Source organism: Cheilinus undulatus, linkage group 22 (genome assembly GCF_018320785.1).
Source record: "Cheilinus undulatus linkage group 22, ASM1832078v1, whole genome shotgun sequence".
NCBI classification, from domain to species: Eukaryota; Metazoa; Chordata; class Actinopteri; order Labriformes; family Labridae; genus Cheilinus; species Cheilinus undulatus.
Window position 1 is genome coordinate 16,378,340 of NC_054886.1, and position 13,521 is coordinate 16,391,860.

General features: G+C 43.0%; 1 protein-coding gene across 1 annotated transcript; it reads left to right on the forward strand.

Annotated features, from left to right (window-relative positions):
* Positions 1-13,192, forward strand: polr2a (RNA polymerase II subunit A). The gene is made up of 29 exons (XM_041778721.1): positions 1-325; positions 1,115-1,247; positions 1,370-1,506; positions 1,620-1,793; positions 1,886-2,167; positions 2,282-2,443; positions 2,618-2,838; positions 2,920-3,052; positions 3,149-3,273; positions 3,527-3,737; positions 3,817-4,026; positions 4,111-4,279; positions 4,370-4,464; positions 4,555-4,758; positions 4,843-5,065; positions 5,165-5,348; positions 5,446-5,617; positions 5,708-5,813; positions 6,449-6,654; positions 6,734-6,997; positions 7,110-7,317; positions 7,527-7,627; positions 7,718-7,822; positions 7,943-8,125; positions 8,202-8,405; positions 8,509-8,695; positions 8,786-8,899; positions 8,985-9,134; positions 9,725-13,192. The coding sequence occupies exons 1-29, from the start codon at positions 239-241 to the stop codon at positions 10,873-10,875; spliced, it is 5,901 nt and encodes a 1,966-aa protein (XP_041634655.1). The 5' UTR covers positions 1-238; the 3' UTR covers positions 10,876-13,192.
* Positions 13,193-13,521: the final 329 nt, after the last annotated feature.

A 13,521-nucleotide genomic window follows, 5' to 3' on the forward strand; every position in this document is an offset into this window, starting at 1 on the left:
GCTCCACAGCGTAGATCGGAAAAAGGGAAGGGAGCAGTCGGTAGCCATTTTAGTTAGGACCAAAACACAAATTATAAGGCTACAAAGGCAACCGACAGCAGAGGTCCCTGGGATATCGCCTTCGGAGACTTTCCGGTCACCGTTGGCGGCCTGACCAGAGTCGTGGTGACAATTTAAAGGCTGTTCCTGCTCACAAAGCGGCGTGCCGAGGAAGGACGCGTCTCTTTGAATAGACAGGATGCACGGACCGCCCTCCGGCGACAGCGCATGCCCATTGCGCACGATCAAGAGAGTACAATTCGGCATCATCAGCCCAGATGAACTTGTAGGTTTTCTGTCTGGGGATGGGGTATTTCTTATCTATCTGACAGATCATATCACTCTTTACAGTTTTTGACTTATCTTGTAGTCTAACATATTTGACAAAGACATGGTTCTATTTACAACGGAAAGTGATTGCTGTTAGCCTAGCCTAGCTAGCTGTGTCAGGCTAGTGGAGCTTGTGCTAACTAGCATGTAGCAGGGAGTTTGAAAAACTTAAAGCACAACATTTTCAAAGAGGGTACATTATATAACATGAATTAAACCCCCATTTTAATAATGTAAAGAAACTTACAGGCCCATTAATATGTTGATGTTGTGTTTCTTATTAGCCAACTGTTATCGACTTAGCTTGTTCGGCTACGAGCAACAGTCGCTTTGTACGCATTCGTCTCTTTACGTGCTCAATAAATAAATAAAAAATAAAAGATCACACACGCATGTTTCCTTTCAATCGGGATTGGATTATGAAGTTTCAGAGCATTCGTGTTTGTTTGCTTGCCTAACAGTTAGTTTACACGTTGGCAAATTTTTAATCGTCGAGCTATATGACTAGTTTTTAGTTGAGTTAAATCAAAGGTTTGACAACTTTTAATTTCAACGCCTTGCCCTTTACCTCTCACTTGATTAATTTTTTTACCCTGAACAACGGTTTTTAATGTAATCACATTAAGATTCTGTTACATGTAGACTGATATTTTTATTTAACACTTGCTCTAAACTTGCTGCTACTGCTTGATATTGATGTATATGGTGTATATTGAAGAACTTGTGATATTGTTTTTCTCCCCAGAAACGGATGTCCGTTACAGAAGGGGGAATTAAATACCCTGAAACAACAGAAGGAGGACGTCCTAAACTTGGTGGCCTTATGGACCCAAGACAAGGGGTCATAGAACGAACTGGGAGATGTCAGACATGTGCAGGTGTGCAGTCATGTTGATGCTTGATTTGCTGATGCTAAATGATGAAAACCAACATAAATCAGAGGTGCTGTTTCATGTGACATAAGAATGTCATGTGACTTAAATGGGTTTTGTTACTTCAGGAAACATGACAGAATGTCCAGGCCACTTTGGACACATAGAACTGGCGAAGCCGGTATTCCACGTCGGCTTCATAACAAAGATAATGAAGGTTCTTCGATGTGTCTGCTTCTTCTGCTCCAAGCTACTTGTGGATTCTGTAAGCATTTTTTTTTGCTTTTTACGCCACTTTTTTATACAACTTTGCTGATGTTTAATATTTTGATTTTTTTCTAAGAATTTTCAATTGTTAACTGTTGCATTTTTCTCCAGAACAACCCAAAGATCAAAGATATCCTGGTGAAATCTAAAGGGCAGCCAAGAAAGCGTCTGACACATGTGTATGAGTTGTGCAAAGGAAAAAACATCTGTGAAGGAGGAGAGGAGATGGACAACAAATTTGGAATGGAGCAGCAGGAAACAGAAGAGGACATTTCTAAGGAAAAGGTATTTGGCTGGAGCCTTTTTCATAGCTAATGGATTTGAACACTTTGAAAGTTACTAACTGGCTCCCGCTCTGTCTTTCTCTCCTCACCTAGGGCCACGGTGGCTGTGGGCGCTACCAGCCGAGCATCAGGCGCTCTGGTTTGGAGCTGTACGCTGAGTGGAAACACGTTAATGAGGATTCACAGGAAAAGAAAATCCTACTGAGTCCTGAACGTGTTCATGAGATTTTCAAGCGCATCTCTGATGAAGAGGACATAATCCTGGGCATGGACCCCAAGTACTCAAGACCAGAGTGGATGATTGTGACTGTGTTGCCTGTTCCTCCTCTGGCTGTCAGGCCTGCTGTAGTTATGCAGGGATCTGCTCGCAACCAGGTAAGAATAAACAATTCTGTTGTAGTGAGACTCCTTCTTTTCCTTAATTTGTCAGAAAGTTGTACAGAAATTGAAAATGATTAACAATCTATGAATTTTCTTCTTTTTTTAAAGGATGACTTGACCCACAAACTTGCTGATATTGTCAAAATCAACAACCAGCTGAGAAGAAATGAGCAGAGTGGTGCTGCAGCTCATGTCATAGCAGAAGATGTCAAATTACTTCAGTTTCATGTGGCCACCATGGTGGACAATGAATTGCCAGGTCTTCCTAGGGTATGTATTCTCTTCTTCAGCACCTTGATGTTTAAGTCCTACCTGGCAGATGATTTTGTAGGGTCCAATAGGGAATGCACCCTGAGCCCAGTCCATCTTTTCACAGTTTAATCTTAAAAAAAATTGCACAGTGTTATGGTAGGTTTTTAATGAAATTATGGATTTTTGTTACAGGCAATGCAAAAGTCTGGCCGCCCTCTCAAATCCATAAAACAGCGCCTAAAGGGAAAAGAAGGTCGGGTCCGAGGTAACCTGATGGGAAAGCGTGTGGACTTCTCAGCCCGAACTGTAATCACCCCAGATCCCAATCTGCAAATTGACCAAGTGGGCGTACCACGATCCATCGCAGCCAACATGACCTTCCCAGAAATCGTCACACCCTTCAACATTGACAGGTACTTATAAAATTGTGTGATTTGTAAAACCTTTTTTTTTAAAACTATGTATCAACTAATACACTCTGATTGCCATCAAAGACTACAGGAGCTTGTGAGGAGAGGCAACAGCCAGTACCCAGGAGCTAAATACATCATCCGTGACAATGGAGACAGAATTGACCTGCGATTCCACCCAAAACCAAGTGACCTTCATCTGCAGATTGGCTATAAGGCAAGACCAAAATAGATATACAACCCAGAAGACTTTCTTTTTCAGATGATTAAAATATGATTTATGTTGACTAAAGCTGATTTTTTTTCTTTTTAGGTGGAAAGACACATGTGTGATGGAGACATCGTCATCTTCAACAGACAGCCTACACTACATAAAATGTCCATGATGGGGCACAGAGTACGGATTCTGCCATGGTCCACATTTCGACTCAACCTCAGGTACAAGATAAAGACAGACCTTGCTTTTTTGGTGTATTTTTTCGTTTGAAATCTATGTTAGCGTTTATGTAAATATGTTCAGCAATAATTGAGTGTATTCTTTCCATTAAATTTCAATTCTTAATACATTTTGTTGTCAGCATTTTCTATCACTATGTCCATTTGAGCTTTGTTCTTGTCACCAACAGTTTATCCCAGTCTGTAACGGTTTGCAAACTGTAGTCTTACTTTCTGTCCTCTCACCTTCCTAAAGTGTCACCACCCCATACAACGCTGATTTTGATGGGGATGAGATGAACCTCCACTTGCCTCAGTCCCTGGAGACGAGGGCAGAGATCCAGGAGCTGGCCATGGTGCCACGTATGATCGTCACCCCTCAGTCCAACAGGCCCGTCATGGGTATCGTGCAGGACACGCTCACAGCTGTCCGTAAATTTACCAAAAGAGACGTCTTCTTAGAGAGGGTATGCAGATTAGGAAATCAGCAGTAGCAGCGTTTATTGCTTTGTCAGCGTGTTACAATGATCTGTTTCCCCTTCCCAGGGTGAAGTGATGAACCTTCTCATGTTCCTCTCCACCTGGGATGGGAAAGTGCCTCAGCCGGCCATCCTGAAGCCACGTCCTTTGTGGACAGGGAAGCAGGTCTTCAGTCTAATCATTCCTGGTCACATTAACGTGATCCGCACACACAGCACACACCCTGATGATGAAGACAGCGGCCCCTACAAACACATCTCACCTGGAGACACAAAGGTACACTCCCTAATTTACTTTTTATAGATGGATTAAAGAATGTTAAGCAAAGCAAGCATCAAAATGTTAAATCCATTAACACAGGTCATAGTGGAGAACGGTGAGTTGATCATGGGCATCCTTTGCAAGAAATCTCTGGGAACATCAGCTGGCTCCCTCGTCCACATCTCCTACCTGGAGATGGGCCATGACATCACCAGACTCTTCTACTCTAACATTCAGACAGTGGTCAACAACTGGCTGCTTATTGAGGGTGAGGAAGCACTCAGAATACCTGTTATTATTCAGTGTTTTTTGTTTTTCCTCATTTGATTTGCCATTGTTTTATCTTTATTGCTTTTAGGTCATTCCATTGGTATTGGTGACTCCATTGCTGATGCCAAGACTTATCTTGACATCCAGAACACCATCAAGAAAGCCAAACAGGATGTGATAGAAGTAAGCTCAGTGTATTTATAGAATCTCCATAGTCTCTTCACAGTTGGTATAAGGAATAGAAAAGTTACAGTTTTGTCTTGTGTCTACTAGGTCATTGAGAAAGCCCACAACAACGAGCTGGAGCCGACCCCTGGTAACACCCTAAGGCAGACCTTTGAGAATCAGGTGAATCGTATCCTCAACGACGCTCGAGACAAAACGGGTTCTTCAGCACAGAAGTCTCTTTCTGAGTACAACAACTTCAAGTCCATGGTGGTGGCTGGTTCCAAGGGTTCAAAGATTAACATCTCACAGGTCAATTTTCCCTCAGACTATAAGGAATAGATAAAACATGCTTTATGTGCTTTATCATTGACAAAATGTGCCTTTGGTATGTAGGTTATTGCCGTGGTGGGGCAGCAGAATGTGGAGGGTAAACGAATCCCCTTCGGCTTCAAACACCGCACTCTACCCCACTTCATTAAAGATGACTACGGCCCTGAGAGCAGAGGCTTCGTGGAAAACTCCTACTTGGCCGGTTTGACACCAACAGAGTTTTTCTTCCACGCCATGGGAGGCAGAGAGGGTCTGATCGACACAGCTGTCAAGACTGCTGAGACTGGTGAGTCCAGGGAGGGAAAGAGGCAGCAGAGAGTTGGGACGTGATGTTGTAAAATAGTAACTGAATGGATTCAGTTTTAACATCTGATCTTCCTACTAGGTTACATCCAGCGTCGTTTGATCAAATCCATGGAGTCGGTGATGGTGAAGTATGACGCCACAGTGCGTAACTCCATCAATCAGGTGGTTCAGCTGCGTTATGGAGAGGATGGCCTGGCAGGAGAGAATGTCGAGTTCCAAAACTTGGCAACACTCAAACCCTCAAATAAGGCTTTTGAAAAGAAGTGAGTCACACATTTGAATTTCAACATTATAAGAATTAGGTAGTTAATTTCTGAGTTTATGTGTATAATACATACATTTTCTGATCTATCTGTTTAGGTTTAAGTTTGACTGCACCAATGAGCGAGCACTGAGGCGGGTGCTCCAGGAAGACGTTGTTAAAGATGTCATGACCAACGCCCATGTGCAGAGTGCTTTAGAGAGGGAGTTTGAGAAGATGAAGGAGGACAGGGAAGTCCTCAGAGCCATCTTCCCCACTGGGGACAGTAAGGTGAGGACAGAACACCTGAAGATTTCTGCATACCTTTTATAGTTTCTTTTAAAAAGTTAACAAATTCTCCAATTTTCCTCACTTCTCCAGGTGGTGCTTCCCTGCAATCTGGCTAGAATGATTTGGAACGCCCAGAAGATCTTCCGTATCAACACACGAACTCCGACAGATCTAAATCCACTAAGGGTGATTGACGGTAAGCTCAGGATTTTGTAAACCATGTGGAAGAAATGCTGTTGTACAATTAGAGCAGGCAGGTCATGGCATGGCCTCAGGTCCTTTTTAAAGCCACAAAAATCCACCTGAGGAATCCTCTGATTCTACAGTTCAAGTCTAAGTCCCTCTCTTTGTTTAACAGAGAAATTGCTAACTTAACAAATGACTGTGTAAAGTGCAAATTTTAAACCATAGTACCCAACAACCAGATATAAAATCTACAAATTTTCCGGGGCTCTTCCAAATACTGATCAGTTCTACTCAAGAAAACAGACCTAGTGCAATGCAGTTCTAATAAATATTATGTCAGTAAGCATTTAGAAATTTGCACGCCAACTAAATATGTGCAGGTTGGAAATTCTTTCAATTTAAAATGTCCAAAGCTCACAGTAAATGACCTCTTGTAGCCCAGTTGCAGTACTTAAACAGCACACCAGAGGGAAACTGGAACCACAAAAAGGATCACTTACAGTATATAATGAATTTAAACATGTACAAGGGGGAAAACAAGTTAGATAAATATTAAGAGTAAAATGACAATCTGTAAGATAAGACAAGCCCTACTTCTTCTTTTGAGTATCAATAAGAATCTTTGTGGGGTTTTTGGATCTCCAGGAACTCATGAGCTCAGTAAGAAGCTTGTGATTGTGAATGGTGACGACCCGCTCAGTAGACAGGCCCAGCAAAATGCCACTTTGCTCTTCAACATCCACCTGCGCTCCACGCTCTGCTCAAAACGCATGACCGAGGAGTTTCGCCTTTCCACTGAGGCTTTTGACTGGCTGCTGGGAGAGATCGAGACCAAGTTCAACCAATCCATTGTAAGTCAATAGACTTTTATTAGTATATTAAGAGTTGCCATATACTCTTTGCTAATTGTGTGCTTCCCTCTGTATGCAGGCTCACCCGGGTGAAATGGTCGGCGCTCTGGCTGCTCAGTCACTGGGAGAACCGGCTACCCAGATGACCCTGAACACTTTCCACTATGCTGGTGTGTCCGCCAAGAACGTAACCCTGGGTGTGCCTCGTCTGAAGGAGTTGATTAACATCTCCAAGAGGCCAAAGACTCCCTCGCTGACTGTGTTTCTGCTGGGTCAGGCTGCACGTGATGCAGAAAGAGCCAAGGACATACTCTGTCGACTAGAGCACACCACGCTGAGAAAGGTGTGATAGATGCGAAATTACTGCTTTTATTTATAATTTATATTAACGCACAGTTTCACACCAATATGCTGACAAACTTTATTTGTGACTAATAATAACTTTTTCTACACAGGTCACAGCCAACACAGCTATCTACTATGACCCAAATCCTCAAAACACAGTGGTGGCTGAGGACCAGGAGTGGGTGAATGTCTACTATGAGATGCCGGACTTCGATGTGACACGTATTTCCCCATGGCTGCTGCGCATTGAGCTGGACCGTAAACACATGACTGATCGCAAGCTGACTATGGAGCAGATTGCAGAGAAGATCAATTTAGGTATGTTGCATAAAACTTTATTTTTTTGTAAATGAGGTTTGAGGTCATAAAAGTCCTGTGATTGATGCCAAAAACTATAAATGGCTCTTCTTTCCTTGATATTTATTTGTCTTTGTATGAGTCTAAAACAGTCTATAAAATCTGATTTTCAACATAATGGTTATTTCCATTGATGTTTGGATTGATGTTCTTTTTGTTTTCTCCTCAAGGTTTTGGAGATGACCTGAACTGTATTTTCAATGACGACAATGCTGAGAAACTTGTCCTGCGAATTAGAATCATGAACAGTGATGAGAACAAGTTCCAAGAGGTGAGCTGTGATTTTTACATTCAATAGAAATGTAAATAATTTTTAAAAAACAACATTTTTATGGTTAATAACTGTATTTCTGTTGTCCAGGATGAGGAGGTTGTGGACAAAATGGATGACGATGTGTTCTTGAGGTGCATCGAATCCAACATGCTAACAGACATGACCCTGCAAGGCATTGAGCAGATCAGCAAGGTAACAGAGTGCACCTAAACAGCTGTGTTAAGTTTTACCCACAGTGATAGTTTCTGATTGACAAAGGAATAAAAAGTTGTGCTTTGGCTGAAAATCAAAGGTGTCTCTCTTCTTCTCCAGGTGTACATGCACCTGCCCCAAACAGACAACAAGAAGAAGATAATCATCACTGAGGATGGTGAGTTCAAGGCCCTGCAGGAGTGGATCCTGGAGACAGATGGAGTGAGCCTCATGAGGGTCCTCAGCGAGAAGGACGTAGACCCCGTCAGGACCACCTCCAACGACATCGTGGAGATCTTCACGGTACTAAAGCTTAAGATAGTTTGATGGTATCTGTAGAATAGCATCATGTATTAAAACTTTTTAATTGTCTATGAAGGTGCTGGGTATCGAAGCAGTGCGAAAGGCTCTAGAGAGGGAGTTGTACCACGTCATCTCTTTTGACGGCTCCTACGTCAACTACCGTCACTTGGCTCTGCTTTGTGACACCATGACTTGCCGTGGTCACCTTATGGCCATCACACGTCACGGCATCAACCGTCAAGACACAGGACCACTCATGAAGTGTTCCTTTGAGGAGACGGTGAGAAAACAATCATTAAGTTGTGCTTTTAAGCTGTTTCACCAGCAAAACAACAGATTTTCATTTTCTCTCACTCTACATGTTGTTGAATTTTCTCCTCTAGGTGGATGTGTTGATGGAAGCGTCATCTCACGGGGAGAGTGACCCCATGAAGGGTGTATCTGAGAACATCATGCTTGGCCAGCTTGCCCCTGCTGGTACAGGTTGCTTTGACCTGTTGTTGGATGCTGAGAAGTGTAAATATGGCATGGAGATTCCTACCAACATACCTGGCATCAGTGTGGCAGGACGTAAGTGGAGAGATTTTTGAGTGCAGTTTGTTCTTTAGTAGATATCGTGTCTGTGATATTATATCTGTTCTGTATGTAACCTATTTGTAGCAACTGGAATGTTCTTTGGCACCGTTCCGAGTCCCATGAGCGGTATGTCTCCTGCCATGACCCCCTGGAACACCGGCGCAACACCAGCCTATGGTGCCTGGTCCCCCAGTGTTGGTGAGTGTATACCCATGATGCTTCAGATTCTCTGCTATTTTAAGATTAATTCAATAACGCTTCATTTCTTAATTCTTATATGAAGGAAGCGGCATGACTCCTGGAGCAGCAGGTTTCTCTCCCAGTGCAGCTTCAGATGCAAGTGGTTTCTCTCCAGGCTACTCCCCAGCCTGGTCCCCCACTCCTGGGTCTCCAGGATCTCCGGGACCTGCAAGCCCATACATCCCATCTCCAGGTAAGATATTGGTAAAATTTGTAAATAAACTTGTAGAACTTGATTAAAAAAAAAAGACAGGAGAAACTGATAAAGTAATGAGTGAAGTAGGGAAGAACAACAAAGGGCTTGTTTGTGAACTTAATGTAACAGAAACAACATACCGTGTAATGTGTATTAGACCTTTAGAAAAGAAACATTGAGGTATTTTTTTTTACCAATAACAAATAGACTAAAAATAACTGCATTTAATTTCCAGAAGGTGGAAGCTTATCTTCCTAGAACAAGATTCTTGCTCCCTGCAACATGTCCTAGGCTTTTACAAATTTTATTAGACTGACGTTAAATAGCCTGTGATTTTGATAAGTTACGAAATCTTTTTTTGTGAAAAAGCCCTCAAATGTAATGGTTTCAGCTTTTTTTCTTGAATTAAAAATTCAATGTATCAAATGTCTGATTAATATAATTATGCCAGTGGTAAATTAAGGCAGAGGCTTTGTAGAAACAGTTTAACACTGAATTAACTAGAAAACAGTAGTTGTCCAAGAATGGATCCCTGAGGCACTCCTCAAGTCATTGGCCACCTTTAACAGTTTTTCTTTTATTTTTAGGTGGAGCAATGTCCCCAAACTACTCCCCCACCTCCCCAGCCTACGAGCCTCGCTCTCCTGGAGGGTACACCCCACAGAGCCCTGGCTACTCCCCAACGTCTCCCTCCTACTCCCCCACTTCTCCCTCTTACTCCCCCACCAGCCCCAACTACAGCCCAACATCTCCTTCATACTCACCCACCTCACCGAGTTACTCCCCAACCTCGCCATCCTATTCACCAACCTCTCCCTCTTATTCTCCGACATCTCCCTCCTACTCCCCAACATCTCCTTCTTACTCACCCACATCTCCATCCTACTCCCCCACATCACCAAGCTACAGCCCAACATCGCCAAGCTACAGCCCCACGTCACCCAGTTACTCCCCTACTTCACCTTCTTATTCACCCACATCCCCCTCGTACTCTCCAACATCTCCATCGTACTCCCCCACATCTCCATCCTACTCCCCTACTTCTCCCTCTTACTCACCGACCAGCCCAAGCTACAGCCCCACATCGCCCAACTACACCCCTACTTCACCAAGTTACTCCCCCACCTCTCCCTCCTATTCCCCAACATCGCCCTCTTACTCCCCAACCTCTCCCAACTACACCCCTACCAGCCCCAACTACTCACCCACTTCTCCCTCTTACTCCCCCACCTCTCCTTCCTACTCACCCTCCAGTCCACGGTACACCCCGCAGTCACCCACCTACACACCCAGCTCCCCTTCATACAGCCCCAGCTCCCCTTCGTACTCGCCCACCTCCCCGAAATACACCCCGACTTCACCCTCATACAGCCCCAGCTCCCCAGAGTACACTCCCACCTCTCCCAAATACTCCCCCACCTCGCCAAAGTACTCCCCAACATCACCCAAGTACTCGCCGACTTCTCCCACATACTCCCCAACGACTCCAAAATACAGCCCCACCTCTCCAACCTACTCCCCTACCTCCCCCACTTACACCCCCACCAGCCCCAAATATTCCCCAACTTCACCTACTTACTCTCCAACTTCACCCAAGTACTCGCCCACATCTCCTACATACTCGCCAACTAGTCCTAAAGGCTCAACGTACAGCCCAACTTCACCTGGATACAGCCCCACCTCCCCTACCTACAGCCCAGCTATCAGCCCTGACGACAGCGATGAGGAGAACAACTAAAGAGCCACAGAGGAGAAGCAGAGGTGGCTGAAGAAACCACGTCACCTTATCTGAAGGACAGAGACTCTTAACCAGCTGGAGGTGGCGACGCTTCTACACAAGGCCACAAGGTCCCTTTCACTGACTATCTCCTGTGCGACCTCTGTTTGCTCTGATCTTCACCATCTGAGCCCTCCATCATCTTTACAAAAAATGTTGTTGAAGCTATTATGTGAAAGATATTGAACTGCTTCACCTGAAGGAAAAAAGGCTGCCTTTTGAAATAGTGTTTTTTTATTTTCACATGGGGTGTTGGAGCAAAAACTGCAAGTCCCATGAGGAGAATTAAAAGGAGAGAAAGATGTTGTGAACACCTAAGGGGGAAGAAATGTCCCTTTTTAACTTTATAGTGTACTGCATCCAGTCTCTCTCTTTCTTTAAATGTTGGGTGTATAGTCGTGGACAGCATACATATTGCCAAAAGCCTTTTGAGAAGTGGATTGTATTCATCACTAACGTCTAAAGAAAATCAAGGAGTTAAGGTTTAGACTTTGTTTACTGCGTATTTCACCAAGGTGTATCTTGTTAGACCTTTTGCTGCTTTTGTACAAACTACAGTTGCTGCCAGTTTCAGGGGCACTTGGATCAAAGATGGAGGAGTAGGATTGTCTTACTAAGAATGTTGGAATAACAGCAGTACGTATGAGGGAGGAACTGGCGTGCACGAAGGAAATGTCACTCTTGAACATGATTGAATTCATAGATTTATGTATCCATTGCCCTTCCCTGTTCATCCTTCACACCCCAAAGACAAAAAAAACCCTGAAAGATGTCATGAAAACACCCACCAGCATCCTCTTATACTCTACCATTTTTGGATACTTGTGCATAAAAACAACACTTTTCCAAATAGAATTATTCCCTTTACAATGGGAATTAAAAGATTTATATGAAAAAGTAATAATCAGAAGGATTATTCTCTTTAATTTTGATTCTAGGAGGAAATGGGGCACATATGGACGAGGGATTCTAGTATGGTGTTGCTGCTTCTGGCATTGTTTGCATGAGTAGCACAATACATTTTATCAAGCTTTAGGTTTGCATTATTTTTGAAATCCCTCCCATTTGTTGCGAATCTTCCTCCCGTTTCTGATAGCTGATGTATACCCAGGTTTATTTGGGCTATTTAAGAAAAAGTTAATTGCTATTCTGTGTGAATATGAATAGAGGAAAATTAAGATTTTTTTTTTGCTTTTCTCTGGTTTGCTTCTGGTGACTTTGTGAAGCTGTTTGCAGGATGCTCATGTTCATAATCTGTGGATGAAGGGGCAGAGGATGAAGGGGAGTACACTGATTTTTCACCCTCATTCTGCCCCCAGTAGTCCCAAATTATTTCAAAGCCAGCATCTGCGCTATTATATTTGCAGTTTACACATTGTTGCATGCTGCCACCACAGTGTGGCACTGTGTTAGTCAAGGTTGGGAGGGCAAAACAATGAGTCCTCAGTTCAGTCAGTTCACAGTTTGTTGCGGTGCGTTCTTCCTCATTCGCCTTTCTCTTCTCAGCAGCTTGGAACATTTTCTTTTAAATAGAGATTGTCCAAAGAACTGGCACTTTGGGCCTCTCTATAAAGAAACTTACCCACTACATTAGTGTGACCTTTTCAAATATGGGTGCTTTCACATGACTTGATAGTGTGAATCTACAAGGGAACTGTTGGCACTCCTGACACCAATGAAAAATTTCCAGCCCCTCATTTCTGAGCTCGATGCTGTTTCTGAATTTGAAGTTGGGTCCCCTACCTCCTCCCTCTTCATCCACAAGTGATCCTCATTTCAATCAGTGTTTGTTTTCCTTTTCTACCAGTGTTTCTGTCTTTGATGAGGGGGAATCATGGGAAGAGGGGGATGTATTTGGAAGTCCTGAGGAGATAAAAATTGTATCCAACCTGGTCTGGATTTGAAAGGACCTAATCTTCTAGCCTTTGAGGTAACACAGGTTTCGATAATTGCACTTAGTAAATATTGTGGTGGACATAAGCCCCAGACATTAAGATATTTTGTCCACCCTGCTTGCATTGAATCCTGTTGTCTAAAATCTGTGCTGTCCAGTCGACTCAGACAACTCTGGGATTTCCGGGTTGTTTGCCTGTGCAGAAAATGTACGTCTGAGGGCAAGACAGGGTTTCAAACTGAGGAAAGACTTCACGTGTCTGGGCAAAGGAAGGTTCAACTTGAAATTGCCACTGTATAGAAACTGATTCATTATCTCATTCTCTGTATCTTTGTTCTGTTTGTTTTTTGACTTGGGGAAAAAATTAATAAAAGTTTTACTACATGTCTGTCTGTTTTTTCAGTCCCTACAGCTTCAAGGCTAGCACACTGAAGATGTTCAGGGTACTTCACTGATTCTATGCTATGCTTCATTAAGTAGTTATGGACACCAATAAGAAAATAGCAATGTTTTTTAAATGATGGAAACAATGTTTAGCCTATTGATTTACAAGTAGTGGTACTTTTAATATGGATCATTTTTGGATAATGCATTTCAAATTCTTTTGGAGAAATTATCACAAAGCTAAATGAGCATAAAAAATCTTAAATGACTTTTTTAAGTGTTTAGAAAGGTAGAATTAGTTTGATAGTGACCAGCTTCAGCAAAAGTAG